Source organism: Haliotis rubra, unplaced genomic scaffold (genome assembly GCF_003918875.1).
Source record: "Haliotis rubra isolate DU_JTF1 unplaced genomic scaffold, ASM391887v1 Scf20, whole genome shotgun sequence".
NCBI classification, from domain to species: Eukaryota; Metazoa; Mollusca; class Gastropoda; order Lepetellida; family Haliotidae; genus Haliotis; species Haliotis rubra.
In genome coordinates this window covers 2,386,175-2,414,047 of record NW_025766003.1, presented here as the reverse complement: position 1 = coordinate 2,414,047, position 27,873 = coordinate 2,386,175, and the positions used below count along the sequence as shown (strand labels likewise).

Below are 27,873 nucleotides of genomic sequence, written 5' to 3'. Positions count from 1 at the left end.
CCTGAGACTTGGCCTAAATGATTTATATATCAATCAAGGAAGATATTCATCTATTATAAAATCACAAAGGTTCTGTCCATTTTGTAATACTGTAGAGAATGAATTACTTTCTATTTCTTTGTCCTGCATATAATGATTTAAGGCAACTGTATTTTCCACAATGGCTACAATCAAATATTAATTCTACAAAATTGTATTCAATACTTTCATGTAAAACATCCCTATTACAATATAAGGTAGCTCTATTTATTTATCACACACTTATATTCAGAAGAGATTCAATGTAACGTGTGTGTCGCATGTTGTATATGTTGTACATATCATACATATTTCTTTTGTATATGGGCCTCTGGCCTTCATGCAATAAACTGATTGATTGATTGACATGGTATTTCTGGGGATCCTTGGGGTTTGTTCCTATGGTATTTGAACCTCAGGGCCCCAAAATCTTCAGCATCCGACTTCTGAGTCCCCCCATAAGGAGCATGGACCACACAACCTTTTTGCTTAAGTTTATACTCAACATATACTGCCATGCCAGCAGTTATTTCACATTGATCAAGTTTATGTGTTAGCAAAAACACCAATGAAATAAGACAAAACAAAAGAGCAAAAAAGAAACCTGAGAATAACAGAAACAAGTTTCAGAAATGTGAATTCCACATCAGATGGTTAATGAATGTAAAAAAAGAAAAGTATTTATAAAAAAAACAAATCACCAAGAATCTGTTACGGTAAACTAAGTTAATAATGTGAACCATATATGAACTGACAGATTTGACAGACTGACCTTGGTTACTGCAGTTTGCTTTATATTTCAGTCGAAATGCTTATAACAAACTACGGTTATAACAAACTACATTACTAGTCCCTTTGAGTCCCTTTAACCACAGTTTACTGTACATGATATGTTGTGGTCTTTTTTGTTGTTGTCCATCTAGGTCAGGGGTTCAATTTTTTTTTAAAAAGTCAATTGCCACAGGGCAAGTGACTTTAAGATAGTAACTTGCCCTGACTGATTTTCCACTTGCCCTGATTTTATGAAATAATCATGATGATGTAATTATGAAGAATAAATCAACATGGTATTTGATGTTAATGTTTACAGGACTATTTATTGAAAAGTGATAAATAGCAAAGAAAGATAACTCTATTTTATTATCATTGGGAAATTTAATAGCTACATTTTGAGCAGATATGAAATTAAATCCAAGTTTATTTGCAGTTTGAAACCATAAATGGAAATTATCTAGTAGCCCACGGACAAGTAGGATACCATTATTTGATTGCCCGAAATGAAAACTGACTTGTCCCGGGCATCGAGCGTTGTTTTTTTTTAACCCCTGTAGGTGTTTATATAATGAGGGGAAAAAAAATAAGGGATCACATGAAAGCACAAGTGTTCCTTTATTTTTGTCAAGGTTTCTTCACAAGCGTTGTATCGCATCACTTGTGAAGAAACCTGGAAACAAATAAAGGAACATGTGATCCCTTATTTTTTCCCTCAGTATATATGCTGGTGAAATTTACCTGGGAACACAAAGCTAAACAGCTGAAGAAACAATAAAGCAACGAAGTAAGCCACAGAGTGAAATTGTTAGTATCAGGAATGCTCCTATCACCCATGTTCTTGTGTTATCATGTACAAACAGGATGTCATATCCATCACAACGGTCAACATGTTCCCTTATTTCTTTTGATCAGTATATACACATTGAGCACTGATACAGAATGGTGTTATCGTTTCCGATTGAGGCTAGGTGTGGTTTGAATAGAAGCGTCAGCGGCAACTACTTTCTTTCTCCGTCTTGTTGTCGTTTTCTTTGCGCTGGGCGGGGATCTGGCACCTGTGAGGGACAAGGTCAGAAATGGGCATCAGTTGAAGGCATAAAATAGGAATGGGAGATCAGTTTACGTTTATTTAATTTGGGAATCATGGTCAGATGAATCAGTGAGAGAATAGCAAAGTTGTCCAATATATGTTTTAACTAACCAAACATTCAGCTGAAGCTAAGGATAAGGGTGAGGGTTAGATAAAGTACTGAGTGAGTGAGTGTGTAACTGAATGGTCGTCAATGGAGTTCCACTAATGCCACCTTGAACATAATTTCAGTCATAACCATTATTTGGACCCATGAACATATGTTTATAGCATGTCTTAGGCATGACTTGCGTAAAGATAATTTGGTACATTTTTATAGTGTTTTAAGGAGTTGTCACATCTTCACAAAATATCTCATTAGAAACATACAACATTCCGTGTCTGTACACACTATGTGAATTTTTAACATTACTATATTATCTTGAATATGTATGCATTAATTTAGACACAATGTCATGATTTCGTTCAATGTATGTACCATATTGTTTTATCTGTTTGTTCTATGTTGTTCTGTATCTGTCAAAAAAATTCAAAACATTTTGCAGTATATTTCTATATTATTTTCCACTATAACATGGTGTGACAAGATAAACAAACAACAACTTCAACCTCACACCCGTCCACAGTAGCATATCAGGTGAGATGAACAGTTATACCACAGTTTCCAAACAACATGAACATAACACAACAAACATAAATAGGGGTTAATAAAACAGTAAGAAACAAATCATAAGTGAAAAACATTCACATCCTGATATGAAACTTTGTGTTTCCAACACATGCACTAAAATAACAGCCAACACATTTCAGTTGCAGCCATCACCTGGCATTGCATTTACAGTAACACAGTACAGCTATCAACATGCTGAAAGTGTTACCTGTTTGTGTTCCCTTTGTAAATATCATCACAAATTTTTTTTTACTATCATCTCCCATTTCAGGATATATATACAACATACATTGATATTATTCTAGTCTTCTTTCTGACATTCACCTTGTTTTCTCTGTCCATGTGCATATTTTCTTTGGATATGCAACAAAGCTCAAACCAGTTTCCCCATGTAAATAGTCATTCAATAGAGATATTTTAGTTTATGTCTTCTCAAAGATCTCGAAGCCATTTCTGTCAGAAAAAAGCATGTTTTCTTGTTTGCAACAAAAAGAAGATCTATGCCTCCTTGTGTTTAGAGTTTGGGAGATTTGAAAGTTGTGTTATGATGGAAGTGGAACCTTGTGGTTACAATGTTACAACATGGTGGATGATGGTGTCGCTCCCTGACAGCAACCTATTGGTGTTTGTGCTATCAACCACATGATGACAGTTTCAACTGTGTGTACGTGCGTGTGTGCATGCGTGTTTTATACAGGGAACATGGTGTCCCAACGAGCATGCTAAGTTAAACTGTTTGGACAGAAGGTTTACATCAAATATCAAGACTTCTGTGTTGCTGACATTAACTAACAAACTATTTGTAAAGATAACAACTCTTAATTTTTGACACAGGTGTCTGATCTTCCCTGCGCCCTGTCCCATCAAACAATCTAAACGCTAATGTGATTGTAACAACCAAACTTTACCATGGGTGCAATCTCTTTAATTGTTTGATCAGCTTTCTAGAAGTTGGTAAGTCAAAAATGAAACATACAACGTTATGGATGACAACTTGTTTAATGCTTAGAGCGATGTTTCGATGTCACTTTTAGCTTGATAATGGTGTAAGAATCTACATCGATATGTTACTCTATGCAACAAACAAGAAGTTGTTATCCATAAAGTTGCATGTTTCAAGGATCTCTTTGTAGAACAGGGCCTAGATTTTCAAAGCTCTCTTTGCGCTAAGATAGTCGTAAGTGCCATACATTAACATTAACTTACGACTATCTTAGGGCTAAGAGAGCTTCGAAAATCTAGGTCCTGGGCCAAAGGTGAGGTTGTACCAACTGATCTTAGTTGTCAGGTGATCGAACCGTGGCATCGGCTTCTGAAAGTCGTAACGCTGCTTTGTTCAACAAAGTAAAAAGCCAGTTATCCTTCTGTTATATACCCAACCCTATATCATGACATTGCACATATTCCCAAACCTTTAGCCTTCTTCGCAGTGTTGGCTTGCTTTGGTGTCCCAGCCTTTGCCTTAACAGCTGGACTCTTAACTCTGGCAGCAGGAGACTTTCGTTGTGCACTTGCTTTTACTCGTGGTGTTGTCACTTTTCTCTTTGGTGGCGATTCACTGTCATCAATGTCATCATTGCCTTTCCTTTTCCTTCCCTGAAAAATAGATTCCCAATGAAGAACTATCCTTTAAGCAGTGAGGTGAGGTGAGGTGAAATTGGGTTTTACGTCATGCTTAAGAATATTTCGCTCATATGACGATGTGCATGCGTGTGTGTGTGTATGTGCGGCGGCTTGTACTAGCCCAGACTTAAGCTGGTTTTATAGTGCTAGCCCACTGAGATACCATGTCGCAGTGAAGCATGAATACCCCACGCAGACATATTATACTGACTCCGAGCCGACCAGTCCTTGTTGTACCCATTAATGCTGAGCGCCAGGCAGGGACCAACAAGTACCATATTTTAACGTCTTTTGGTATGACGCAGTTGGGGGGGGTTGAAACCCGCGACCTTCTGCGACGCTCTAACCACTACACCACGGAGGCGGTCCTTTAAGCAGTGGGTGTATTTTTCTATAATATAATTACAGCTTATTGGTTGGTTGGTTGGTTGGTTGGTTGTTGTTTAACGCTGCACTTAGCAGTATTCCAGCTATATGGCGGCGGCGAGGAGAGAATAAATGCAGTTTGTCGTAGTGTCAGTGTCACTGTGTCCTAGAAAACAATAATCTGCCCTGGAATAACTACAGGGAGACAAGCTAAGGTAACTGAGAACCTATTCTGCCATGGTTCAATTTGAGATCCAGGAGTATTGTCTAAACATCTCTTGCACTGTATGTAACTTCTTTGGTGTACCTTGGCTGCTGTTGGTTTGGGACTGGTAATGGCTACACCAGACAGCTCCAGGGTCCACTCATCCTTCGTCCCCAGTTTGGTCAGTCCTCGTCGGAGCACCTGTCTCAGGGCATTGTAGTTAGGCTTCTCATCATAGTCAAGCTTCACTATGTTGCTGAGGTAGCTGCTGACAGCGTCTGGCAAAGCAGCAGTTACAGAAATCAAACCTCTACTACATCTCTATCACCTCCATAATCCTGTATTGTGGCTATCATTTAACTAATAAAGTTGTTACAGCCTCCATCAATGTTACATCCCCTGGTGATGTTACAGCCTCCATCAATGTTACATCAGCTACATCTTACAGCCTCTACCAATGTTACATCCCTTACAGATGTTACAGCCTCCATCAATGTTACATCCCCTACATGTTAACCTACATGTTACATCAACTACATGTTACAGCTTCCATCAACGTTACATCACCTACATGTTAACCTACTTGTTACATCACCTACATGTTACAGCTTCCATCAACGTTACATCACCTACATGTTACATCCTCCATCAATGTTACATCCCCTGGTGATGTTACAGCCTCCATCAATGTTACATCAGCTACATCTTACAGCCTCTACCAATGTTACATCCCTTACAGCCTCCATCAATGTTACATCCCCTACATGTTAACCTACATGTTACATCACCTACATGTTACAGCTTCCATCAACGTTACATCACCTACATGTTAACCTACATGTTACATCACCTACATGTTACAGCTTCCATCAACGTTACATCACCTACATGTTACATCCTCCATCAATGTTACATCACCTACATCTTACATCACCTACATGTTACAGCCTCCATCAATGTTACATCACCTACATGTTACATCACCTACATGTTACAGCCTCCATCAATGTTACATCACCTACATGTTACAGCCTCAATTAATGTTACATCACCTACATGTTACATCACCTACATGTTACAGCCTCCATCAATGTTACATCACCTACATGTTAACCTACATGTTACATCACCTACATGTTACAGCCTCCATCAATGTTACATCACCTACATGTTACATCCTCCATCAATGTTACATTACCTACATGTTACATCCTCCATCAATGTTACAGCTTCCATCAATGTTACATCACCTACATGTTACAGCCTCCATCAATGTTACATCACCTACATGTTACATCACCTACATGTTACAGCCTCCATCAATGTTACATCACCTACATGTTACATCACCTACATGTTAGAGCCTCCATCAATGTTACATCACCTACATGTTACATCACCTACATGTTACAGCCTCCATCACTGTTACATCACCTACATGTTACATCACCTACATGTTACATCACCTACATGTTACAGCCTCCATCGATGTTACATCACCTACATGTTACATCACCTACATGTTACATCACCTACATGTTACAGCCTCCATCAATGTTACATCACCTACATGTTACATCACCTACATGTTACAGCCTCCATCCATGTTACATCACCTACATGTTACAGCTTCCATCAATGTTACATCACCTACATGTTACAGCCTCCATCAATGTTACATCACCTACATGTTACAGCCTCCATCAATGTTACATCCCTACATGCTACATCACCTACATGTTACAGCCTCAATCAATGTTACATCACCTACATGTTACAGCTTCCATCAATGTTACATCACCTACATGTTACAGCTTCCATCAATGTTACATCACCTACATGTTACATCCTCCATCAATGTTACATCCCTACATGTTTAAGCCTCCATCAACATTACAGCTTCCATCAATGTTACATCACCTACATGTTACAGCCTCCATCAATGTTACATCACATGTTACATCACCTACATGTTAGACTCCATCATCACCTACATGTTACAGCCTCCATCAATGTTATCATCATGTTACATCCATGTTACACTCCTACATGTTACATGTGCCAGACTCCATCACTAATGTTACTACATGTTACAGCCTCCATCAATGTTACATCCCAATCATGTTACATCACCTACATGTTACATACAGCCTACATGTTACAGCCTCCATCCATGTTACAGCTTCCATCAATGTTAAATCACCTACATGTTACAGCCTCCATCACTGTTACATCACCTACATGTTACATCACCTACATGTTACAGACTCCCATGTTACATCACCTACATGTTACGGACTCCATCAATGTTACATCCCTACATGTTACAGCCCTCCATACATGTTACATCACTTACATGTTACAGCCTCCATCAATGTTACATCACCTACATACAGCCTCTACATGTTCACCTACATGTTCAGCCTACATGTTACATCACCTCACCTACATGTTACAGCCTCTAATCAATGTTACATCACCTACATGTTACAGCCTCCATCAATGTTACATCACCTACATGTTACATCACCTCCATCAATGTTACATCACCTCTACATGTTGTTACATCACTCCTCCATCATCAATGTTACATCACACCTACATGTTACAGCCTCCATCAATGTTACATCACCTACAGTTACTGTTACATGTTACAGCCTCCATCAATGTTACATCACCTACATGTTACAGACTCCATCAATGTTACATCCCTACATGTTACATCACCTACATGTTACATCACCTACATGTTACAGCCTCCATCAATGTTACATCCCTACATGTTACAGTTACATGTTACAGCCTCCATGTTACAGCCTCCATCCATGTTACAGCTTCCATCAATGTTAAACCTCAGCCCTATCAATGTTACATCCCTACCAGCCATCCATCACCATGTTACAGCCTCCATCAATGTTACATCATCCTACATGTTACATCCTCCATCCATGTTGTTACATCACCCATGCCTTCCATCAATGTTAAATCACCTACATGTTACAGCCTCCATCACTGTTCCTCATCTTACAGATATTCATGTTACTCCACAGCTTCCATCAATGTTAAGATCCCTCCATCAATACATGTTCCACTACAGATGTTACATCCACTACATGTTACATCCTCCATGTTACATCACCTACATGTTACAGCCTCAATCAATGTTACATCACCTACATGTTACATCCTCCATCCAATATTACATCACCTACATGTTTCAGCCTCCATCAATAATGTTACATCACCTACAATATTACACAGCCTCCATCAATGTTACATTTCCTACATCCGTCCATCTACATCACCTACATGTACAACCTCCACATTCCACCTATTCCACATGTTACATCCTCCTATATTACATGCCTCCATGTTACATGTACATATGTCAGCCTCCATCCATGTTGTGTGTGTTGGCCTCCATTCTTCCATCCATTAATGTTACACTTCCATGTGTTAAAGCCTCCAGCAATGTACATTCTTCCATGTTACAGCCTCCAATGTTACATTCCTTACATCCACATTGTACCAATGTTACAGCCTCCTCTGTTACATCCCTGTTTACAGCCTGTCCACATGTTCCATCACCTACAGTGTTACAGCATCCATCGTTACATCCACCTACAGTTGTTGCAGCCATCCAATGTTCATCCACATGTTACAGCCTCATCAATGTTCCACCACCTACCTGTGCCTTCATCATGTTACATCCCTAGGGCAGCTGTTCAGTGCTACATGTCCTACAGTGTTGCAGGTGTTACATCCAGCTGTGTCCAATGTTACATCCCATCCTACCAATGTCCACAGAAGTTATGTCTACCAATGTTACACCCCCCTACCAGTGTTTCCTTGCCCCTACAGATGGCCTCTGTGTGTTCCTACCTGTTACATGTGTGTCAGCCTCTACCAATGTCTCACAGTTGTCCTCCAATGTTACAGTCTACAGATGTGTCTTACTAATGTTACATTCTTACCAATGTGTCCAGCCTCTACCAATGTTCCATCTCAGCTGTGTTACATCCTCTACACGGTTGTGTTACAGGCTCAATGTTACATCGCCTCTACCAATGTTACATCCCCCTACAGATGTGTCTTCAATTTTCCAGTCCATCTGTCTACCAACATGTGTACATCACTCAATGTTACATCCCCAATGTTACATCCACCTACATGTTACAGCTCCCTGCATGTAACAGCCTCTATCAATGTTACAGCCCCTTCCATAAGCACTCTATTACAGCCCCCCATGCTGTTACACCATGTTACAGCCCCTACACAGATGTTACATCACCTACATGTTACAGCCTGTACCAATTTTACAGCCCCTACAGATGTTACAGCCTCTACCAATGTTACATCCCCTTCAGACATTACAGATCCAACATGTTACAGCCCCTTCAGACATTACAGATCCAACATGTTACAGCCGCCACAGGTTTCAGTTGCAACAACCACTCCATCCTACCTGCAGCTTCTCCATCCACACAACACGCCTTCATCAGGGATGGTATGTTACGCATGTACCTGCAATCAACAATCTGCAATATTTTATCCTATCTTTAAAAGTGGTAGAAGTTAATCAAGACTCCCAAGGTGGGGAGGGAGGGAAGAGGGAGAGACAGTGGGGTGCTGGAGGAGAAGGAAGAGGAGACCAATAGTTTATCTGGTATCAAAGGCCATATGTATTGTACATAAGATAACGCCTCGGTTCAAGATAATGGTATGTCACATTTAGGAGTGAGTTCATGCAGCTTCTTCAAGTCTTACTTTATTTTTGAATCTTGGACATAGTTTGGGTCAGTGAGTCTGTCCTCCCATGGTAACCGTCCACACAGCCACTGTAGCAGACAGTAGCCTAGGATTTCTACATCTCCACGCCGGGACGGGACTACAAAAACAGAGATAATTAGACAGTTATGGTCTGGTCACATACAGGTAGGACTTGGATGTTGGAAAAACATCAGGTGATCTTTCTAGGACTGAGGCCTAACAAGAAATAATTAGTTTTCGGAGCTTCATCCAGTTTAGTTTTGTAGGTAATATAAGTCGAACTCGACTTTTTGTCTTACACATCTTCCTGGCAAACATGGTCCATGTATTATCACATGCCACAATGTGTGGTGGGATTACTGAACACTGAGTTTGACACTGACCAACACCCTTGTGAGCATCCCTGCTTGTGAACTCAATGGTTCCATCGTGAGCTCTCTTCGGGTCCTCCTTGTACTCCTTATGTTTGTTGTCTGCGATGTACCGGAATGCCAGCCCGTAGTCCACCAGGTACACCTTCAGGATTTTACACAGACTTTTAAAAATGAGAGTCATTTTCAATATTTGGGAGTCATGAAAAAGTTAATAATTCTTTGTGTTAATCATTCTCAGAATGTAACTGTCTATGTCACACCACCAAATGAAACTACAGCATTGTTCAATTCAAACAGCCAGGATTACTGTCTTCTCTGAGTTCTCTGGAACAATCTGACAGCTCTGTAAAAGTCAGACTATCATCGGACAATATCATTTTTTGCTTATCAAATCGATTTTATTGAACTGAATAGACCGATCCAGTCTCGGCCGATAAGCCCCGCCCACTTCGTTTTTGACGTTAGGGGGGACAACCACTGGCAAATCACAATGGCGTCACCGCCGGCTAAACGTTACGTGATTGCGAACGTTGTTGATGAATTCTGCTTGTGATACTTTGGTATCCGTCGTTTGTGAATGTTATTTAAAGAGGCAAGTTATACGTATGTGATTTTTAATATATTTTAGCTGGCAGATTACAACTGGCGAGTGAAAATGAGTTACATGCCCGCTGAAAAAGCGTCTCGACTAGCTGCTGAGACTGTAGGAAGCGTAATTTCTTTTCGACTCAATTAATCTATCTGGCAATTCACCTCCGTCACAGATATTAGCAGGGAAAGGATAGCTGAATTTTGTTGTTTGGGTTTATAATTTTTAAAACTTCGTGAACACAACCACATGGTCATGTTGCACATCGTTTAGGGTATCTATAAATAGATTATCAACACTGCGCTGCGGGTTTTTACTTATCCGCTTATGTTGTTCAAATTTAGTTCAATAATCTGAAAACATGGGTTTCTATCTTTTAATGAATTAAGAGAATGGTAAATAAAAATCAGAAAATATTTCCCGCCTACTACTTCATGCACCTTATTTGTCTGTACAATTAATGTTAACAAATCAATCACAGCATAACCTATTTGATCTTATTTGGAAATCTGGAAAAGGTAATTGGGCTTGTAAACAACATGTTTCCATGACTGATATCTGGACATACCCAGAAGCAAATATTCAACAGCTGATCTGCAGCAACTCTCAGTAGAGTTTCTCTCTGTACACCATGATAAAATGACACTGAATATAAGGAAATCATTTTTTTAATCATCAATTCCATTTAATTTTCTATATGTACTTTGTTGTGGAATTCTAATTTACATACAAACTTCCACAATACTGGACTTCATGAACTGCCAGCGTTTATGTACAGGTATGTCACAGCACCAGAACACAAAGAAGATCCAAGATACAGTCTGCACCTGTACACTAGCTGACCCATCTTCCAGAAATAGGAAACATGTGATGCAAAATTTTGGAACAGAGAATCCACAGTTATTCGAACAATTAACTAGCATTGAAATAGAATGTTACACAAAATACAAATGTAGATCTATTGTTTTTTCATCAGAGATGTTTAACTGCTAACTACTAGTGTAAATAAGGTGCAAAGAATATATCCTATGTTCAAAGCCTTCTGTCAATACAATTATTGCTTCTTAATTAAACAATGATAATCTTTGTTTTATTAGATCTGAGACCATATCCCTAGAGGACATAACACTGATTTTGATCTTTTCCTTTTCTGAGATACTTACTGGTGTCATAAAATTATAGTAAAGTTGATTCAAAATTTGGTAAAAGTCATAACAAAGGTTTAGGAAAACAGACATGAAAATGTCCTGAAGCGCTCACCTCCTACAAACCTGTGTGCAATTTAATATGAAGCTCATTTTGCAAATAACCATCAACAAACCTTGAACAATTTGTCCAAATCCACCATCTTAATAAACACTAGCTTTGGCTCAGTCTTCAAATAGTAGTAACCTCCTAAAAAACATATGATTAATCAGAAGAATTACATCAAATATGGGTTTAATATATGTTTCAATCTTTATTCCATTACATGAAAAGTCACCTGAGATTATTGAAAGTTATTCTGTTCCAGGACTAGATAATGCCTGCCCAGGGTTTGACCAAAATGTAGCCTTTGCTTTTTCAAATATTCTGGATGTTGAAATAACTTTAATGAGTTATGATACTAGCAATCACTTTCAGAATTATCTTATTAGTAAATGTAGTATTTAAAAAAACCATGTAAAAGCAGGAGCCAAGAAACTAAGTTAATACCAAGTGATTGTCCTGCCTTGATATGTATGGTGTTTGTTTGCCTAGTTCTGCCTTAAAATCTAAAAATCTGATATGTCAATCAATTAAATAATTATTTATTATTGATTAGATTATTATTAATTTTATTTCCCTTAACGTTTACTAAAAAAAGCAAGATTCTGAAAACATGTACCTTGATATCATTTCCAGTGAATTAATCAAAATTACAGTTGTAATATTACTCCTAAAATGTACCATTATATGTGAATAATTATGTGGTAACAAAACTTCAAATAATGTTCTCATAATTAAGATATACACTTTATTTCACTCTGTCCAATACTCCAGAAAGTCACTATTCTTCTCACATAGTTTTCAGATTCGATCAACCTGGAGGATGGTAATTCAGGTCAAAGTCCCATGCAATTCTTTTATAAAAATCTGAAATATTTAAAGCATGGTTTTATAGGCACTCATATGAACTAATTTTGATACTTGGATATTGCATGATAGTCAACTGCTGACACTGACAATATTTCCGTTTGAATAAAAAATATTACTCATCGAATATTTTGCTCTGTTAACAAGATACTGTAGGCCTTCAGATTGTGCTTATGAAACTTAAAACATCCTAAAATGTGTGACAAATTGAAGAATATCTAAGAGCTTAAGGGGACAATATCCGTCACATTGTTCTTTCATGTAACATGTTTTGCTATTTCGGTTGAACCTAACCGAAATGAAAATTTGTTTACATTGTGTCACGGCTTTCGCCTGTCTCTCTTGAGCTTTGTGGCGTACCAACTCAATACCTAGTAGTGACTAAAACGTGAAGCAAAAACAATTTTGTAGTTACAAGAATTGTCCGTGTTTATAACACTTGCAAAGTCTTAAACTGCTATTTGTTGTCATCAATTGGTAATGATTTTGCACATGTGCAAAAGTGTGCAAATTGCAAATTCTCATCAGCAGGCAGACGTAGGTTTCCTGAACGATGGTGCAGACATTTAACTGATCGTCAGGCCTATCGCGTTTCTTGATCCGCCTCCATTTTTGTTGTCTTGACCGTAATGGTTTTGTTAAGGTATACATCAAATCGCAGCAATATGTAATAAATATAGCGAGTGTAAATGGCATAATTTGAAGCACATCGCTTTCGGATGCATCGTTTGACCCCGGAAATAAGTCTGACAAATCCACACAACGCGCCCGGCCTGCTGATTGGCCAAAATTGACGCATGCGCCAGTTTTGATTGACAGACTGGATCGGTCTATTGTAAGGGCCACCCATAAAACTTACGTCAAGCTTGACTCATATGATAATATTTTGAGAGTCGTTTACAAAATTGTTGCGTCAAATACGCAGGAATCAAGCGTCATGTAAAACCCTGTACCTTGATCCGTGATAGCGACAAGACAAGTGAGTGTCCTACCCCATTTGTTTACCCCATCATAATGATAATGGAAAGTTTCCAAAAGCAATTTTTCTTGAGCAAATTCACTTCATGACTGAATTTATTTTGTCTTTGTGTGTTGCAATGTGTGAAGTGAAAGTTAAGCTTGTCCTGTTTCTAAACATTGCAGAACCTATTTTCTTACCTCACTGTTTTCGGTTTTGCCGTTCTTGTATCCTTGTAAAATGTTGCCAGCCTTGATGTCTGCATGGACATACTCGTGCTCATGGAGATACTCCAGACAGTCAAGCTACAACATAGCGTAGTCCTGTGGGTATCAGATCAGCTACAACATCCATCATTAACACTTCCCATCAGTTGGATCAACAGTGATGCAAACATTACTTTGGTGAATTGTTCATGAACTTTTAACTGTCATCTGCAGCAACAACTTCATTGTATCTGACTGAAACACCTGACTTGACAGATGCCATTATTATTAGAAGTACTTCTTCCTCAGAAACAGGTTCCAAAATGGAACCTGGACCTGTTGAAGGCTTATTGGGTTTATAGTTATGTTTCAGCATGTCCATCATCCTCTCTATAGGTAGACACTCTATACTAAAACCAAAGAGGCAGGAGGTTCTAAGGCTAACCATGCTGACAAGCATTTAAGACAGCACAAATGCAATGCTTACCATCCGTATACCCAGACAAAGCACTGATTTTGGAGTAAATCTCCTCGATGCCTCAAACAGCTTCTGTAGGTCTGTGCTGAACCTCTGCATGACCATGAAGCGATACTCCTTCCCGTTAAAAGTGTGCAGGCCAGAACCAATATACTGTGGTATACCCAGGTACTTCAGCTTATGACCCCTCAGCCAGGCATCCACTGAACATAGGTAAAACAACATCATTGCCAAAACTGATGACAGTCATGTTACATCTGAAAATGTTTGATTGATTTGTTACCCTATATCGCTGAAATTAAACCTAAGGACTCCTTAAATTTCAGACTCTAAATATTTAGGCTATAACAAGACTCATTGTTACTTCATGAAAACAGTGCTGTTACATTCATCACATTAAACCTGTTATGTTCAGATAGATCTCTCCTTTTAATAAGCAATTAGGAAAATCACTGAAGCAATCTTACGAAAATCTTGTTTACATGCCCTCTGGTAGAAGTGGAGCTCACAGAAGAGTGGGCCATTATCCTTGGGTTCCTGGAAGAAGTAAAGTTTATGAAAAGACAACAATTCCTTCACATACCCAGACATTAAAAGACAACCCTTCTTCCAGACATTCTCAACCATTTTTCACTTTTAACCATTCTTTAAATATTCAACCAAATAAGGCTTTTAACAAGAACTAAGTTCATAATTGTTTGTTTTATAACACCATCTTCTATGTTCACTGCTGTATGATGGCAGTCTTCATATCACTGAGTCTGGGCCAGACATTCCAGTGACCGAAATCATGAACATCAACCTATGCTATTGGGATACAAAGACATGCATTACCAAAGTCATTGAGTCTGACAACCCAAACCCACTAGTCACTTCCAGAGCTACAGAAAACTTTTTGGGTCATTGAGTTATATACTTGCTTGTGTTCATCTCAATTGGGTATCCTAATTTTCCTTTGAGTAAGCAAATATATTGTACAAACCTCACTCAAACTCAATTGGGTTATTGCCTATTTCCATTAATTGTAAAAATATAATAAAGTTTAAATGTTGGTTTACGTGTTTGTTATTTGTATTTGATCTGTAATATGAGAAACAATAGGAAAGACTGCAAGTTGCCAAGTTCATGTGCGGAAATAGAATCTCTCAATGTACCTCAGTTATTTGATCTGTCCTCGGTAATCTCTATCACATTTTTGTGTGTAAGCATGAAAGATCAAATTTATTGAGTATTTACAAAAGTTCAAGTGTACTTGTACGCAACAGACTTAATAGGAATTGAGTTTTCACATAAATATTTGCGTAATTTACGCACATACGCAGCTTATCTGTACCTCTGCACTTCTAATGGTTTAGTGTCAATGCTAAAGACTTGTTCTAACTAGTGTTGGGAATGAGTTTGCTACTTAAAGTGATGACTAACATATCATGAACATAAACCTCCCAGAGTCTGCAAGAAATATTCAGTCATGACTTTTCAGTAAGTGAAGTGAGTTTTCTAAGAATTAAACCCGTTTTCAGGCCCTGAAAACTTCTGCGATATGTTCCATCGTCAAGTGTTTCAAACTCTAAAACAGTAGGTCCAAATTCGTTAACAAGTGTTTGAATATGGGAAAATGTGATCGATTGCTTGGTCGTTTGGTCACTGCGACCAATCTTCGATCATTTCAAGTAATTGGACCACCATTAGTTCTAACCCAGATCTGCATGGGGCCTTACATACCGGTAATTAATTTGGACCACTGGCTTTGCTAAATGTACTCACAATTTTCACAACATATGGTGCAGTGTTTCCAACAGAGCTCTGAGCCTCATCAGCTGTGGAAAACAACCATGTAATACTAAATATCCTGTGAAAGTATTTTGGATATAATATCCATTTTGAAGTCTTTTCAACCGCAAACAAAGGTCATTAGGAGATGACATCTTCCCCTGATCTGGTGACAGTCCGAAATGGAGTTTGCCTACATATACCCTGGTTTTGGTTCATTGCAATGGATACTTTTCAAACAATAATGCTGTTCAGTATTTTTCAGTAGCTTATATCATCAAAAAGCAGGAAAGTCAACTTGTTATCATGAAAACTATAACAATATAAAAAGAATAACAAAAATCACCAATAAGCACCAGATCAAACTTCCATAGGTGATTACCTTTCATCATGCTCACAGCATGTTTCATTCTAAATCAAAACATTTTTTCAAAATGTGTGAAACACTGCACACGTAACTCTGAAACAGCCTCATAATGAAAACCAGGTTGTCTATTCAAAATAACAAAATATCACATGTAGGTAAAAAAATTACCTGTAATAGTACATCCTAACCTCCTTAACATGTTCAACCTTACCTAAATATATGAGTCCAAATCCACCTTGTCCAATCACGGGGCCTAGTTTCCACTGTTTTTTCAATACATCTTGTAAAACCTCGCCTTTTGGGAAGGTTTCAGGTAACTTGTGACCTTTAGGAGCTTTAGGAGCTTTAGGGGCTTTAGCTGTAAATTGACAACATTACACACCTGAAAGAATTTGGTCCGTACAACCCTGATAACTAAAGTGAAGACTCAATTTGCACATGCATATTTACCTTTATTACCGTAGTAATTAAAATAATTAATCTAATATTTTGAAATTGTGCAGTTAGTGAACATAAAACTGGCAATAATCTCTTCACCTGTTCACTCATGCATGATATTTGGAAAATCAGGCTTTAAACAATAATGTAAAATTTTTAAAGTAAAATTGATATTTTATACTTATCCTGACTCATGATCATTGCTTATCTCCCTCTTCTATGCAAATGGTAGTGGAACACTTGACTCCTTTGTAGTTGCCTACAGCGGACATAAAAGCACACTCACCCATGAGTTACCTCCCTTTCCCCACGTAAACAGTCATGTGACCAGCCTTACTTGTCACTCTCGCCTGATTTTCTGCCCATGCACCTGAATCTACTGTGAAATCCGAAGTGTTTCCAGCGGGGAGGTTGGGAGGGCTTGTCCTCATGAGTCAAGATAAGTATAAAATATCAATTTTACTCTAAAAATTACATATTTTCCCTTATCCTGACTCATGATCTTTGCTCATAGAATCCTTCGGATTGGTGGTGGGTCAAGCCACTTCCTGGATTCAACAGCTGTCCTCAGCAGCCCTCCATAATTGATGATATAGAACAATTTCCATGCAGAGCTAGTGTTAACGCCAGTGCTCTGACTTTGTGTGGGTTGGAAGCTCTTGGAGGTTCTAGTCCTGCTGCTTTGTAGGCTCTCAATATAACGGCTCTCATCCAGAACGATATTGTCGTTCTTGAGACTTCTACTGATGTCACTGTAGATAACGGGATGAATAGGTGCTTGAATTTTCTTCTCCTTGTTTTAATCTTTTGAAGATATATCTTCAGGGCTCTGACAGGACACAAGGATAAGTCCTGCGTATCCTCTGGTCCGAGGATCGTAGATAGCGCTGGTACATGAAACTGTCTATCTGATTGACCAGGTAGTTGATTCTTGGCAATAAATCCCATCTCAGTCCTACATGTACTGCAGCATGGTGCCCCGGGTCGAATCTAGTTCGTCCAAAGTCCAGCGCATGTATCTCAGACATTCGAACTGCCGTGGCTAAGGCAAGCAGGAACAGTCTTCTGTGTAAGCAGCTCGAAGGTAGTCTGTTCTAGAGGTTCGTAGGCATCGTTCATGAGATGACGTAGAATTACATTCAGATCCCAGGCCGGTGCTCTGAATTTCTTTTGCTGGTCCTCCAGTTTAAAAGATCGCAGCAGAGCAAGTAATTCTGGTACTTTAGTCAACTTGATGCCTGACTCCATAGTGATAACTGTACTGATGGCTGCCAGATATGTGGATAATGTCAAACCTTTCAGATGTCTAGTATATCTAAGATGACATAGATATTCCACCACTTGAGGATGAGTAGCGTTCATAGCTGTGAAGCCTTTCCGCCTTGCATATGTCTCAATCTTCTGCCACTTGTCTTCATACAAGTTACGAGTGGATCTGCGTAACACTAAGGTTACTGCCTTTGCTGCTCTGGCGGAGTCTCCTCTTTCCTTCAGACAGGTTTGATACAGTCCACACGTGTAGCTGGAACAGTGTTGGGTTCCTGTGGACTTGCTTGGTGTGCGGATGTCTGAGTAGGTTCAGCCATTCTGGTAGTTTGAGGGTTGGATTTCCGAGATCTTCTATTAGGGTCTAGGAACCATACTCTTGCTGGCCAATGGGGTGCGACCAAAGTCAGTTGTAGCGCCTGTGTCTGTTTGATCTTAAACAGCACTATCTTTCGGTAGTAAGATCGGAGGTGGAAACGCAAATGTGTTTAGTCCTTCCCATGATATGCTCAGTGCATGTTGCCCAGGTTTGGGGATCTGGTACTGGTGAAACAAATGTCTGTAGTTGTTTGTTGAACCTGGTGGCAAACAGGTCTATGCATGGGGATCCTATTTCCCTTATGATGAGCCGGAATACTTCTGGGTGGAGCATCCATTCCGTGGGTAATGGACAAAGTGGTCGGGAGAGAGTCTGCTAGACCGTTCTTGGCTCCTGCTATGTGACACGCCTTTATCTAGATGTTTGCATCCTCCGTGATGTTGAACAACTGGAATCTGAGCTGCAATAGGCTTGGCGATCTTGTTGATCCTTGCCAATTTATGGAGAATGCCACTGTTGAGTTGTCCGTGTGGACCCTCAGTATTCTGCTGCTCAGCGAACTCGACCATAGTTGTACGGCATTGATCACAGCTTTCATTTCCAGCAGATTGATGTGAAGATGCTGTTCTGTCTCCGACCACTTCCCTGATGTAACCTGGTTGTTGAGGTGCACACCCCATTCCTATAGCGATAAACACTGGCACTGCGTAGATCTCGATAAAATTTGATGCAATAGTTGGTTGAGTAAAAGCGCACGTAATTCTACGCTGCTCATATAAACCTTTTGAATAAGGGTTGCTCCAAGTGTAAAATCTTGTTCAGTGATATTAAACACGTATTCCCATTGTGGATAATATAAGCCAGCATGACGAAGACGTTCGCCAACGTAGTCTTCAGATGTAGATTTGTGAGGTGTAACAAGTTCGCGCAGGTCAGAGGGTTTGCGAACGTTGTCAGTAGATGTGAGGTTCCGTCAAGCCTTCGCCTCTTCCTCGAACCAACGTTCCATCATGGCCATCATTTGGTTAGTACATTGCCTCATGTATTCGCCTGGATCAACGTTCTGCGCTGACTGAAGCTGATGCGGCGTTGATGAAGCGTTCACAAACGCTGATGAGTTGTGTGCTTCAACTTCGCTACGTTGAGAAGTTAGTGGTTGGTCGTCAAACAGCTGGCCCGCTGTTGTAGTTTCAGGAGACGATCTAGTGGTCATGGAAGTCGACTGTGTCACCGATCTAGCAGGTACTTCAGGGAGAAATAACGGTGGTTTATCAAACACGTCTACTTCGTGAGGTGGAATAATCTCCTCGTTAAACGATCTCTGATGCGTTGCCTTACTAGGTCGTTGATATCGACTCCAATCTAGCTACAGATGCCCTCCTCTGAGTCGTAGATGATTAAGAAGTCTTCTTCTTACTCTGAGAAGGTGTCAACTCATGGTAGCAGATCTCTTCTTCGACCCCCGTAACAGACGACTGCCCCTGCAACGTACTCGACATAGCACTAGGTTATGTATTTCTGCAGTAACAAGCAACATACGGTTACCGGCTTGATCTCCAGATTTATCAACCGTGACTTGTGATGACTTCCTCACCCGACCCATGGCTGGTCTATAGATATAAGACAAATATTGATTAAACTGTAGATTTGATAAACCAATACAATATGTACAACGCAAGGTGGAAGAACATGGTTTAATGCACTAAGGGCATTGGGGGTGAGGATAAGCCACAGATAGCCGGTGCCTGCAAACACTGCAAGATTTCCTGAAATGTAAACAAGTTACATTACAAAGAAAATATGTCACAAAAACAAATAATTTCTTCAAAATTTTACATATAATACAAGCTAGATATAGCCAAATACCATGCACAGCGTAATTTTTATAAATAGAGGATCTAGATATAAAGGATATATGCTGTATACGGGACTCCAGTGCTCGTCCAACCATCCGCTGGGGCGAAAAGGGAGAAAGTGACAAGTAAGGCTGGTCACATGACTGTTTACGTGGGAAAAGGGAGGTAACTCGTGTTTGAGTGTACTTTTACGTCCGCTTTAGGCAACTACAAAGGATTCAAATGTTCCACTACCATTTGCATAGAAGAGGGAGATAAGCAAAGATCATGAGTCAGGATAAGGAAAAATATTGTATTTATAGCATAACATGTGCAGACATGTGTCTGCTAGTACTAGTCCAGAATGTCAGTTTTATAGTGTTAGCCCACTGAGCTAGTGTGCTGGAGTTTGATGTGGATACCCCACAAAGACACAGCATACTGACTCACAGCCAACCCAGGGATTAATATAGGATGATAGGGCTGGCTAAAATGATTGATAATCAAGATATGGTTGCTAGGAAAAATGAGTAATGATTATCGATATGAAAATTGTGTTATCCATAATATCGTTCATTAACTTTTGTGACAGAAAATAGTTTTAATTTTCTCACACAATATACAATTTTAAGACTTTATTCATGGTCTGCTTTTAAATTATGTTCAGGAGGCTGTAATCCATGCAAAACATGTCACCACTCACCAGTGATGCATCTATATCCATTTCTTTCAGACATTTTTGGCATTTTTGCTGAAAGTTACTCCTATGATATTTATTGATAATCGATCGATATCTAGCTTACGATTATTGATCTCTGTGATCAATATTGATAGTCAGACTCATAGGTAGACAGAAAATTTGCAATTTGAACAAAAGTGGGAAAAAATCTGGATATTTTCAGAACTGGCTATTTAAATAATTGTTTGATTGGCAATCCAGGCATAAATACACATTTTGTTTGAAATCATTGCATATAAAACAAGTGTTTGCCACTGATATGGCAATGTCCCCCGCCGCTAAAGAATGGAATATCTATATTTACTACTTTCTATTTTTTGGTCACATACAAGATGCCTGAAATGACTGGTGTCTGCATAATCCGCCAATGCAGGCTGTCAACGTAATTGAAAACATTGGGTGCAATGTTTTATGAGACATTGCGTTTTGAAAAGCGGTCAAAGTGTCGTGGTGACATTGAAAATAAGGTCAAGGTCACCCCAATCGACCGGTGTCTGTGTAATTCCCCCAATGTAGGCTGTCACCAAATTTGAAGATATTGGATACAACAGTGTATGAGATATCACTTTAACAAGAGTTTAAAAAGTGGACAAAGTGTCGTGGTGACCTTGAGGATAAGGTCAAGGTCACCAAAATCGACTGTTGTCTGGGTAATTCCCCAATGTAGGCTGTCACCAAATTTGAAGACATTCGGTACAACAGTTCATGAGATGTCGCGTTAACAAGAATCGGGATGTATGTACGGACAGACGCTGCTGAACACATAGTCGCCCGTTCCACGTTGCGGCGGGGGACAACAACACCTACCAGAAATGAAGATGTGAATGGCAAATCATATGTCCAGTAATATTTCATCTCAAATTTCAATTTTTCATTGACAAAGTTTGTTAATGCATGTTTATTCATAGCTGTATTCACTGAAGGAATACCATGTAGTTTTTTTCTGCATATAATACTGGAAATATTGTTTGTCCAGAATATTCACTCTTCTAGCATTACACTATTGTACTCAAGAAAACATGGTATTTGTTTGGGGCTGAACTCAGCAACATTTCAACTGTGTGATAGCAGGATATGGACAATGGAGCTTGACCAGACAAACCAGTGATTAATATTATCAGCAGAAAGTCTAGTTTCTTGGGTAACAGTGAAATTCTGGGACATGACGACTGGGTGAACTGTATGCCCACATATGCATTGGGTGTTGGAGATCTGCGCTGATGAGGATTCCAAACCTACTAACAGCAGATCCTGGCATGTAAAAGAACAGCAACCTCTACATCTATGGATCACCTGCATGCACACACTGTGTGTACAACCAAAAGACACGGAAACAATGATAAATCATCAGGGATACAGACTGCAAACAAATCTCTTCTCACCAGCAGGTTTTGGTGCCCTGGGCATTTTGGTGGAGCAGCAGACTTCAGTTCAACAGGTATATTCTGCAAAATATAACAAACTATTGCTAGAAAATATATAAAATGAAATGCAGTGTCTTCACATAATCTGCTGGCCAGAAAATGTAATTTTCCTGATAAAACTGATATTTTATACTTATCCTGACTCATGCTATATTGCTTATCTCCTTTTCCCTTTCGACGGTAACGTGGAAACTTGAATCTCTGTTCCCAAGAACAGTCAAAATGCACTCACTCACAAAAGCCGCCTCATGTGACCTGAGCCATGCTCTCAATACTCTGTCCTAAATATGCCCACACTTGGGCCCACAGTGAAGCCTGTTGTGCTGAGTGAGTGAGTGAGTTCAGTTTTACACAGCACTCAGCAATATTCCAGCTATATGGCGGCGGTCTGTAAATAATCGAGTCTGGGGGTGGTTTTTTTTGTACTTCAGATCAAGAATTAGGATAAGTATAAAATATCAATTTTATCATAAAATTTACACATTTATCCTTATCCTGACTCATGCTATATTGCTTACAATCCAGTACAACTGCTCAAAGGCGCTTTGTTTTCCCTCTATCATTGCATGTCCATCACAACGGCACATCGTATTTTTAATCTCAACTCCCTGGGGAGCATACAACTCTTGCTGCCTACTAGGTGCACCGAGTTAATGTGGCTTTCCCATCTTACGAGGTACCCATTCACAGCTGGGTAGACTGGGACACATAGTCACAGTACTTTGTCGAAGTTTACTGCAGGTTGCTGTACCCGCACCTAGGTGTTTGCACGTATTAATGTGGCCACCATCTGGTCATATACCAACGGATTCGTGGGTTCTTTTAAGTGCACAGGGTTGTTTACTGTACACTAGGGGTTGTGACAACATTCAGAGGCCCAGATAAGCTGCGTATCTGGGTAAAATACGCATAGAAAATTTCCAAATTACGCATTGAAAAATAATTGTTGCATACCAATAACATTTAAAATGTTAGATACGCAAAACGTTTATAACAAATGTGTACGGAATATATTTATAAAAATCGCTTGCGTAATGAAAAAGACATCGATTGCTATCAAGTTTTACTGTTAGTACACGACTAGTGTTGTACTGTCAGTACAGGATGAGTGATTTTTTATGAAATGATTTCCATTATATTTCAGTTGATTTTTATTAGGTATGACATAAGGCAGAACATACCTGCATAGTAAACTTACTCAATGACATAATACTTAGGTGAGTAAAATCACTGAAATACCCACATATTTGAAAGCAGTGGGTAACGGAAAATGAAATACCCGCTCAACATTCATAATACCCACTCCAAAAAAATACAATGGGTACAGTACCCACATGAGCTAAATCTTATCTGGAGCTCTGAACACTGAAAGAGTCTGCACACAAAGTTGACTCCAAGGTTTTTTACACCCGGTCACAGGTGGGGTTGATCCCGGCACCTCCAAGCTTGCTGGATTACTAGCCTGGCACCTTAGGCAGCTCGCTCACCGCACCCCCAAATAGGTGGTGGGTCAGCCACCTAACAGGATTCACTGTGACTGTTAGATCAAAATAGCGTCTGAACAAATACCCCCCTGTGAAATCTTCTTCCAGCTTCTTCTACTGCCAAAAACATCCTTATGATAATTTGGGGACCACCAGAAGTAAATCGTGTAGATTTCGTGGATTTTAGATAAATTAGCATGCATGTCAACGTGATAAGGGCAAGTCTCTCATCGTCTGGCTGGAATCGTAAGTTGTTGTGCTACTACTAGGGGCCAGGAGACCGTTTCACAAAGCTCTCGTAGCCCTACGACTATCTTCACATCTCAATGAGGTGAGGTGAAATGGGGTTTAACATCGTACTTAAGAATATTTCGCTCATATGACGACGTGCATGCAAGTGTATGTGTGGCTGCTTGTACTAGCACAGACTTAAGCTGGTTTTATAGTGCTTGCTCACTGAGATACCATGAAACACATTATACTGACTCTAGGCCGACCAGTCTTTGTTTTACCCATAATGCTGAGCACCAGGCAGGGAACAGCAAGTACCATATTTTAACGTCTTTTGACATGATGTGCCTGGGGATCAAACCTCCGATTTTCTGCTTTCCGGGCATGTGCTCTAACCACTACACCATGGAGACATTGTCTCACACCTCAATGAAAGCTGAGCAAGGTGATATTTCATTATACTGACAACCATTAATTACTTCCCATGGACTTTTAAGTGTATTTTTTTGCCTTTTTTAATATCTCATTACATGGGTACACAGAGGTCCACTCTATGGTACACATATTTCAATCAGACAGTTATTCCTGTGATGAGGACATATTCAAGGTTGGTACAGGAATCACAAAAAACATGGGACATTCATCATATCAAGTGGGAAACTTGAAGCATACACAACATCGACCTTCAGCAACAAAACAAATAGTTTGAATGTCAGCTCTAAATAAAGAAATACTTCCTTAATCCTAATCGTGCTCATGATGAAGCAAATATTTACACTGATGACTGGTGGCGTAACAAAATGGCAATACTGTATAGTATTGTATCGTGATACAAGGTACACAATATAATACATTGATTGTACGACAATAATAAGATACATAACAAGTTATATTGGTGTAAAAACGTGAATAAGAATGGAAACTGCAAGAACCAGATGCAGATTTAGCAGATTATCTAGTACTTCCTGGTTAGAGATAAATACAATGTGGTAGAATCGCCACTGCGCCCCAAACACCAATCCATCATTCAAGTGACACAACACACTAGCATGGGTAAACACTGCTGCTCAAAAACATAAATCAATGAAAATTATTAGACTGAACTATACTACATATCAAAAGTTTAGACTCACTAGTGTAAATGTAGCCACTTACTTCAGTCAACTGTTCTAAACTAGATTTAGCAAAAGATTCCATACTGTTTAAAGGTACTGTTTACACATGAACTGATGTATTGTAAAACAAATTCGTAATGTTGAAAGATTATTCTCATGAGTTCAATAAATGATGAAAATCAGTCAAAATTGGCGAACTCTTACCAAACTTTTACACCAAAATGCAGCTGTTCACATGCATGATATCTGCACATGCTTTTCAACAATTTGATGCATGATCCTCATGCAATTCATCTGCATACGGTTTGCAGTTGGTTCCCCCTATTTAATGGAAAAATTCATCTTCATGTAACCACATATATATACATAGCATATAGTGAGTGCTTTAAGTGAGTCTAAATATTTGATGGGTAGTATAGAATAGGCTAATCAGTAACAGAGTGAATAAACAAGTGGGCCCGTTTGCAAGTTTTGTAGTGACCTTTGCTAGCCGAGTTTACTGTTGAATCTTGGCTGCAAAGCCAAAAATCAATGAATACTATTTTCGAACCCTACTTTCACTTTGTTTGATGCATTGGACCGTGAAGATCAGGGTTTGAATTGGAATTCAGCAAATCATTCTTATCTGAAGAGGCAACTAATGGGATCTGGTTGACACATGTCATTGTATCCCAACTGCGTAGACCGATGCTCCTGCTGTTGATCACTCGATTTAAAGAAATATTTACAGACCAGCGTCAAACAACAAACAAACACACACATTGATGCAGTATAACAAAATAAATCAATCCCTCTCTCACAAATGCAAATTTAAAATGGTTGCAAATCAGAATGTAAACCAGTTCATGCCTACCTATATTTACTAAGAATGTTGTATCTGGGAACAGATTTTCAAAATAAGGAAAAGCATAGTTCTATTCGACAGATAAATTGCTTTTTGTAGCGTTGCAATCCACAACTTTCACCCTCTTTCTATGACTTCAGACATAAACTTATCAACATTATAGTCTACTGAAAGAAGACATATTACAGATGGCCTGGTCCCATGGCTATTTCATACACAATTAAAAGATTTCAACTCACGGACAAATGTACCGACACACACTCATTTCCTTCAAAACAAGCGCCACTGTGGGGAGATAAAACGCCCCCGCCGATTGGCCAATAAGATACACATATCCAATCATAAATCACATTGCACAGATGGACCGGAAGTGGCGTGACGCAAACCACAAAATGGAGTATTCACGAGAAAGAAGCAGATGAGTTTCCAGAAATGCTAATTTCTGTGTGACTGTCTCATTTTAAGTAATAGACGTAGAACGAAATATGTAGATATGACAATGACAGAACCCACTAGCCATTCCTCTGACACTAAAACCGAAAATGGTCAGCTGAAAGAATTTGTCAGTGCTCAGAAAGATGTCCCGACGTCGTCCTCAGGACAGGAAGTAAACAAAGTAGCTTACCAAAGTGGGGGAGGATCCCAGCCTTGCGAGGATGGGGGTCCCCTCATGCGAAATGACGATTCAGACTCGTCATCTGAAGAGAAAGCGTTTGAAGAAACCACAGCCAAGTTTGAGAAACGCGGAGTTAAGTTTCATGAAGGAATTGTCGCAGGATACAAGGACGCTCCCGACCCTTGGAAGGATGGTAATAAGCATTCAAGAAATCTTCTGTATACATTATCAGACTATATCTGTTTTTCTCCAAGTTATCCTTGTCAACAGCTGACAATAGTTGATTAATGAAGTACCCCAAGCGTTTTGGTCACCTAGATCTGTGCATGTTGTCTGATCACATTTGTCTGTCAAGTGTCATTAGTGATAGATCTACAAAAAAGATTTTTATAAAGTGTTTATGAATATTTTATGATGTTAATTTTCACACTATATTCCAACAGCTGTTCGAGCTGATGTTATTTTTTAACTTGTGTCAGCTTTTTAACACATGTTACAACACTGTGCCAGCTATTCCTAAGATTTTTGTAGCTTATAGCCTGTACAGTACTTACATTGCTCTACATGGACAAGTGAATTACAACCATGCTCTTAACTGCACACCTTTTCCCTGTGCTGTATTCTGACCTTTCACAATTTAATTCAAGACACCTTTGAGATACATTTACAGGGCTCCAGATAAGGGCCGTATCGGCTTATGTACGGATAAAAAATATGCACGATACGGTAGGAAATAATTTAGAAAACGTAGCAGATACGCACCACAGCAATGGTGTACGGTCTTAGAATCATTTACAGACGTATTTATCTGAAAAAAGTATTGTTTATTGACCTGTTTACACAAGAGTAGCAATGTTGTGGTGCATATATGAAACGAAACACAAGATTACTGATAGTCCATTAGCTTCCATTCAGTACTCTAAATGTACACTTAAGGTTTTCCAGTACTCAATATTGAACAAATAAGGAGTACGTACTCCTGATGTTGAAAAATTATCTGGAGCCCTGCATTTACAAGACTCTGTCATTGGAAAAGTGAATTTTTTTCTGAACCTCTGTGAAGCCGTTTGTTTAAATCTCAAAATAAACTCAGTGTTTTGAATTAATGATTCACAAGAATACTTTATTGTTTATAAATATCACTGTTGTCAGAGAAATGTAAATGTATAGCTGAGAATATATAACAAGT

At 39.2% G+C, this 27,873-nt stretch overlaps 2 protein-coding genes across 6 annotated transcripts in view; one reads left to right on the top strand and one right to left on the bottom strand.

Annotated features, from left to right (window-relative positions):
• Window positions 1-1,244: 1,244 nt before the first annotated feature.
• Window positions 1,245-26,718, bottom strand: LOC124275589 (serine/threonine-protein kinase VRK1-like). 4 transcript variants are annotated; one of them, XM_046711183.1, is made up of 13 exons: window positions 26,694-26,718; window positions 22,353-22,415; window positions 16,585-16,731; window positions 16,001-16,053; window positions 14,704-14,773; window positions 14,246-14,439; window positions 13,753-13,857; window positions 9,900-10,032; window positions 9,514-9,634; window positions 9,212-9,270; window positions 4,849-5,024; window positions 3,965-4,148; window positions 1,245-1,847 (listed from the first exon to the last, which is right to left on the bottom strand). In XM_046711183.1, exons 2-13 carry the CDS (start codon window positions 22,375-22,377, stop codon window positions 1,738-1,740), a joined length of 1,377 nt encoding a protein of 458 aa, XP_046567139.1. In that variant the 5' UTR covers window positions 22,378-22,415; window positions 26,694-26,718; the 3' UTR covers window positions 1,245-1,737. The 4 variants fall into 4 exon arrangements, with proteins under 4 accessions (XP_046567139.1, XP_046567138.1, XP_046567141.1 ...); XM_046711182.1 differs by lacking the exon at window positions 26,694-26,718 and adding an exon at window positions 26,308-26,374; XM_046711185.1 differs by lacking the exon at window positions 26,694-26,718 and adding an exon at window positions 26,078-26,100.
• Window positions 26,451-27,873, top strand: part of LOC124275587 (protein phosphatase 1 regulatory subunit 37-like) — a 22,436-nt gene continuing 21,013 nt past the window's right edge. For both annotated transcript variants that reach the window (XM_046711179.1, XM_046711177.1), the window contains exon 1: window positions 26,451-26,877. In XM_046711179.1, coding sequence (XP_046567135.1) covers window positions 26,562-26,877 — 316 coding nt within the window. In that variant the 5' untranslated portion in view covers window positions 26,451-26,561. The remainder of the gene's footprint in view (window positions 26,878-27,873) is intronic.